This window comes from Cebidichthys violaceus, unplaced genomic scaffold (genome assembly GCF_023349555.1).
Source record: "Cebidichthys violaceus isolate CVI_PGR_0920_01 unplaced genomic scaffold, fCebVio1.0.p SCAF_82, whole genome shotgun sequence".
Lineage (NCBI taxonomy): Eukaryota > Metazoa > Chordata > Actinopteri > Perciformes > Stichaeidae > Cebidichthys > Cebidichthys violaceus.
In genome coordinates this window covers 311,950-318,242 of record NW_027176967.1, presented here as the reverse complement: position 1 = coordinate 318,242, position 6,293 = coordinate 311,950, and the positions used below count along the sequence as shown (strand labels likewise).

The 6,293-nt window shown below is 42.0% G+C and overlaps 1 protein-coding gene across 2 annotated transcripts; it reads right to left on the bottom strand.

The window, feature by feature from the left end:
- Positions 1–6,293, bottom strand: LOC137866384 (elongation factor 1-alpha 1-like). Of its 2 annotated transcripts, XM_068702252.1 has the most exons (9): positions 6,269–6,293; positions 5,327–5,336; positions 2,854–2,959; positions 2,487–2,666; positions 1,892–2,182; positions 1,133–1,283; positions 607–863; positions 291–525; positions 1–125 (listed from the first exon to the last, which is right to left on the bottom strand). In XM_068702252.1, the coding sequence occupies exons 1-9, from the start codon at positions 6,291–6,293 to the stop codon at positions 1–3; spliced, it is 1,380 nt and encodes a 459-aa protein (XP_068558353.1). The 2 variants fall into 2 exon arrangements, with proteins under 2 accessions (XP_068558353.1, XP_068558354.1); XM_068702253.1 differs by lacking the exons at positions 2,854–2,959; positions 5,327–5,336; positions 6,269–6,293 and having other exon boundaries at positions 1,133–1,301.

The following is a 6,293-nucleotide window of genomic DNA, read 5'->3' as shown; positions in this document are numbered from 1 at the left end:
TCATTTGACCTTCTGCGCCTTCTGTGCGGACTTGGTGATGTTACCGCTGCTGGTAGCTTTCTTTTCCACGCCTTTAATCACTCCCACTGCCACAGTCTGACGCATGTCACGGACCGCAAACCTCCCTGAGGAGGGATGAAGGTCTATACATTCGTTGCCTCTGATTTAAGTTCACATTGTCAGTGAGGTTAAGGTGAAGCTTAATGTTTGATTTGAGTGAAACAGCAAATTATATTGGAGTTGCAGTTGACCCACGAACAGAAATCCTGCTTGCATGGCGAGTGACTTACCCAGTGGTGGGTACTCAGAGAAGCTCTCCACACACATGGGCTTTCCAGGGATCATGTCCACAATGGCAGCATCTCCAGACTTCAGGGCCTTAGGGTTGTCTTCAAGCTTCTTACCAGACCGACGATCAATCCTTTCCTTGAGCTCTGCGAATTTGCATGCGATGTGTGCAGTGTGGCAGTCCAGCACAGGAGCGTAGCCAGCACTGATCTGACCAGGGTGGTTCAGGATAATCACCTGGACAACAGCAGAGACTCATTAGTTGATCTTTTTCTGCAGCAGCGGCGTTTGAGTCAGTATCATTTGCTGTGTGCTGACCTGAGAGGTGAAGCTGGCTGCCTCCTGAGGTGGGTCATTCCTGCTGTCTCCAGCCACGTTGCCACGGCGAATATCCTTGACTGACACATTCTTGACGTTAAAGCCCACATTGTCACCAGGCAGCGCCTCGACCAGGGCCTCATGGTGCATTTCCACGGACTTGACCTCAGTGGTCACATTGACAGGGGCAAAAGTCACCACCATGGCAGGTTTTAGGACTCCTGTCTCTACTCTGCCCACTGGTACGGTCCCAATGCCTGGCAGAGGAAGATTAGCAACTTTGTAAGTCTCTATAAGACAGTGCTCTTAAAAAAAAGGACAAACAGTCACTACAGGACATAAAGAGCCAGAGGGAATTTGTTCCAGAGCTAATTCAGTTCTGCTCTTTTTGTCACAAAGTAAAATACATTCAACATATAATCTGGTACCTCTGACACTTTAGAAATAAGAGCACTTACATCTACAAGTTCGTCCTACCAACAACAAATCGCACAGCCAACACCCTTACAGACATCCACACCATCACCTCCAATCTTATAGACGTCTTGCAGAGGAAGCCGGAGGGACTTGTCAGTGGGGCGCATGGGAGGCTGGATGGCATCCAGAGCCCCCAGCAGAGTGGTGCCTGAAGCATTGCCATCTTTACGGTTGATCTTCCAGCCCTTGAACCAGGTCATCTGTTGAGAGACAGGCAGCTAAGAGATTTACTGTGACTGTTTACAGTGAGGTGGCTGGAAACATTAAAAAAAAAAAACAGCCACATCTGTAGATGTAGATGATTTTTGGATGCAAAAGGGGTGTGTCTCTCCATGTGTATTTCAGCTTTACAATGTGTTTTGTCTGTTGATTAAGGTGCTCTCAGACAGTGAGCAGCAGCCGCCCGGCAACATCAATGTTCTGTAATTTGAATTGGCTGCAACTACGCCACCGCAGATCCCGGCTACCTCGGATCCTACCAGTTTGTCCACCTCAGGCTGCTGCTTTTCACCTTGTATGAGCTCATCACACAGCTACAGTAAAGTAGTGAGCTTAAAATAGAGGAAATACTTAGCAATGGTGTAGCATGTTTTTCTAAATAGTATCATAAATGTATTTTGTCTAGGAGTGGATAATCAAAAGCTGGAAGCAGAAACCGCTCACTGTCTGAATGCACCTTTAGACCTTTAGACTAAAAGCAGAGGACACAATGAAGTTGTTATATCTTAGTACGCAACACTCACTCTAGCTTTAATTTATTGTTCCTTATCTGTACTGTGACATACTTTGGGTCTCAAAGCAGACTCACATTGGGGCTGGGCATGTTGTCTCCGCTCCAGCCAGAGACGGGCACAAAGGCCACAGTGTCAGGGTTGTAGCCAATCTTCTTGATGTAAGTACTGACTTCCTTCACAATCTCCTCGTAGCGCTTCTGGCTGTAGTTGGGCTCAGTGGAATCCATCTTGTTGATGCCCACAATGAGCTGCTTTACTCCCAGGGTGTAGGCAAGGAGGGCGTGTTCATGAGTCTGCCCATTCTTTGAGATGCCAGCTTTGAACTCACCGACGCCTGCAGCCACGATCAGCACAGCACAGTCGGCCTGAATGGGGTGAGGAGAGGGAGATATTGAGGCTTTCAACCAACCTTAGATTGATTTCACAACTTTTTTAATTCATGTTGTCTGCTAAAATAACTAGTTTCAGTGGAGCAAACTAAATCCAAAGCAAGGATTTAGACTTTTTTTTGGGGGGGAGCAGGTCCTGCTCTAAATCCTTACTTTCCGAAACACTTAGCTCTCCCTTCCCTTCTTATGTTGTTTTAACTGTTTTCCCCCTCCACTGTTTCGTTGTTCTTTTTGTCATACATGTTCTCATTTTGTACTCTTCTTTCCACTCTCCCTCTACCTGAGAAGTTCCAGTGATCATGTTCTTGATGAAGTCCCTGTGTCCTGGAGCATCAATGATGGTGACGTAGTACTTGCTGGTCTCAAACTTCCAAAGAAAGATGTCAATGGTGATTCCACGCTCACACTCTGCCTTCAGCTTGTCCAGAACCCAGGCGTATTTAAAGGAACCCTTTCCCATCTAGGGGACAATAAAGACATGTGAATTTTACTGTAAAACATGTAAAATGTTATATTCGATAGATGCTTTTGTCCAAAGCTTTTGTTCATTAACTGCAAAACAGAACAGGATACAGTAGTACTACAACACCTGTACAACACACTGCATGTACACAGTAGGAAAGCAAAGAGAAGAATATGAGTCTTACCTCAGCAGCTTCCTTCTCAAACTTCACAATTGTTCTCTTATCAATGACCCCACACTTGTAGATGAGGTGGCCGGTGGTGGTGGACTTGCCTGAGTCGTGGCTCACCCTGGAAAATACTGAGAGATTGCAGCAAACAAGAATCAACAACATGCAGCAGGAGACCAAGAACCCAAATCTGTCACCAGCTATCACTTCTTCAGAGATATGTGATGTATCCAGCAACGGGATTGTCCTTTCAGTTTGTGTCACTACAACATGAATAGTATTGATCTAATTGGATCTAGTTGGATGTTAAAGCAAAACTCAGAGTGCAAAGAGAAGACAAACATAGTGTAAGTACAGTATAAGTAACTTGAAACTTCCATTGTTCCACGCGCCCCTTGGCGGCGTACACGAGGACGATTCAAAACTGCGCTGGCTGAACTTTACCTGACTGCATCTTCATCACACTGCTTATTATCGGAACATATATACAGGTGATAAAAAAAACAACTGTTATCTCCGACTGTTAATTGCTCTGTTTGTATCCCGAGATATTAAAAGAAATAGAAAAAACAGCACAAAACTGTCCCCAAATCACATAAATGTCCTTTAGTTGATCTCAATCTCCTGATGAAACAAGTTTGCGTGTTTTGTAAAGATGTGAGGAAAAGACATTCATGCGAGACACTGCCACAATGAAGAAGCAGCGAACACTACACTGCAGCACCGAAGGCGTGTTGTCTGCATGTCTCATCATCCACCTTGTAAATGTGTTTTTTTCTTGTTTTCTGTGGCGGCGGCAGGATCATGATCGACGGAGGATATTCCCGCGTGATTTATCAACTGGAATATGCATCCGCTGAAACTGCGCCATACAGGCCTATAGCCAGCAAACAGCTATGGTGCCAACCCCTCATCCTTCTGCACTGTTTGGCGTTCCTCACCTTGATTAAATTACCATAGCATCAAAGCCAACCAACATTCAACTACCAATTTCTCTTTTTAGTAAAATACACTTACATAACAGTTATTACAAACATCCTTGATATTACCAGCCCTTTGCAACATGCCTGTTCGTGGATACTGAAAAGGGCATGTTAACTGTTGGTGTTAACGTTGGAAAAGTTTCCTATACCTTCCTACCTTTGTTTCAGTGGTGCGTTCACTGCAATGGCACAGGAGATGCTGTACTGTCACAAACGAAACCGGTGTACCACAGGCGGGGTAGAAAGCGTCATTTACTGAAATTACGAAGTTTGGCCACTAGATGAGGTGCTGCTATAACATAGAAATGAACCAGCGTGAATAAAAACAGAAGAGTCTATTTTGTGCTTTCTGCGATTACATTTTTTTCTAAATCCTAAGAGTCAAAATAAGTATATGAAACCAGTGTGGTGCGCCTATACCTGAAATGGAGCACTGAAAGGGCTCTAGGATTCAATACTTCTTGATCAAGTAGTCAGCATCCACAATTCTTGGAGGAGCAGTATGTGAGGAGCTAATCCTGGTCAGACGGGGTATAGTCACGTAGGTATACTCACTTGCAATGAAGGAGGAGCAACAGCATCCAGAGGCTTTCCAAGGTATCGGTGAGTTCCCTGGTGGAGGAAAATTCCTTTTGCAATAATAGACACACTGAGGGTTTGGTCATGACTGAAGAGAAAAATGGTAAACTCGGATTGTGCCTTGACCCCCAAGACATGGGGCAATGAAATGACGGCACTAAGCATACCGACATTCACAAACGTCCAAAGCAAACTGGCTGGTAAGAAAATATGAACTATTCACAATGAAAAGGACAGTTATTGGCAGATCAAACTTGACAGAGCATCTTCACTGCTATGCTATGAGGCACAAGGTACAAAGACAGCCATTCTCCTCATCAATGCCCATGAAAGGCCTAACAGTTCCTAACGGGTAGAGCCGGGTTTGGATAGTTATATACATGTTCAGGTTCGGTCTATAACAGGGGTCACTAATAGGCGGATTGCAGTCTGGATCCGGACCCAGACGCCGTTGTATTCGGACCCAGGACCTAAAACCGATAGATAATTGAGAATATTACATTTTGATGGAGCGCTTGTATTTTAACCGGCGCAGCTTTTTCAACCTTTACGGCACTTGTTCAGCGGCGTAAATCACATCACGTGATGCAGCTCAGCCAATCAAATATGGGTATTCTGACAAGTTTTCTGACTTGAGTAAGATAGAGACACACTGGGGAGACGAGGAATGAGAACGAGGAGTAGGAGAATTATTACGTGAGTCAGAGAAGTTATTTCACATGACGTTCTCCAAAGAGAGATAAGTGGTCAGAGAGACCAGAGAGACCAGAGTCTTTAACCAAGAATGAACAGACTCTTATTGGTGAATTCTTCCCACGGACAGTTTAAAACCAGTGTGTCTCGTGTTCAGAGATCGTGACGATTATTAAAGCGGTAAAGTGAAGCGCCACTACGAGACAAAGCACAACTCTTTTCAGCAAACGTACCCACTCACATCTGAAATGAAGACACAGATAATAAACAACCTAAGAGTACAATATAGTCAGAATCCTAACACATGAATTCACTGACCAACAATGATGTTAACAGAGAGAATAGAGCGGAAACAAGTGGTTTAATAACCACAGATAAAGTCGCTGCACACAGATTTCTCTTGTTAGAAGATTATACAAATATTATAATGTTGCTTTTTTGATTGACATCACTTCACACCTGAATTAATTGAATGTAAAGCTGCAGGGCAATTCAGTGAAATTATTTTTTCTAAAATGAATTACTTTATTTTAAGATGCACATTTTTCAAAAGCTTTCTGTTATGTCAGTAATTCTTTAAATCCAGCCCTTATTTTACTTGAAATGAGAAGAACAATTATTGATGTATTTCTATGTATTATTTATGATCCACCAAGTTAAATGTGAAAACTGAGAATAATAATTGTTAAAATATAATTGTACTTTCTTTGTTTGATTTGACAGTTGTTGAGGACACAGAGATGTTGTTACTACTACTAGGCTTCTTGAATATATATATATATATATATATATATATATATATATATATATATGTTTTTGGACATTATATATATATGGCACTAAATAGCGCAAGAAATTTGCCCCGAGGAGATTTTCTCAATCTGGACCTTTTGGAATGTTAATTAATTGAATACCCCTGGTCTATAACATAGTGCTTGAAGTTCTTTTTAAGAAAATATAGTGTAAAAATAAATTTAAATTACTTTTTTATTTTTACTTTTTCATTACTTTAGACACACTATACTATTCATTTTTTAACATGCTATATAGTATGACTTATTTTTTACATACTATACTATGAGTTTTTACGACACAATATACTTTGACTATTTTATAACTTTTTACGACCTAATACATTGACTTTTTATGACTTTTTCAACATGCCATACTAAGACTCATATATGACTTTTTTTTTGACAT

Bases quoted from the DNA above. Each gene is read 5' to 3' on its own strand.
- LOC137866384 (XM_068702252.1), bottom strand. From the start codon at position 6,293: ATGTCAAAAAAAAAGTCATATATGA. The intron at 864-1,132 runs GTGATGGTGTGG...TTCCTCTGCCAG, and splicing joins AGACGTCTATAAGATTGGAG to GCATTGGGACCGTACCAGTG. The intron at 126-290 runs GTAAGTCACTCG...ATCCCTCCTCAG, and splicing joins CTCTGAGTACCCACCACTGG to GGAGGTTTGCGGTCCGTGAC.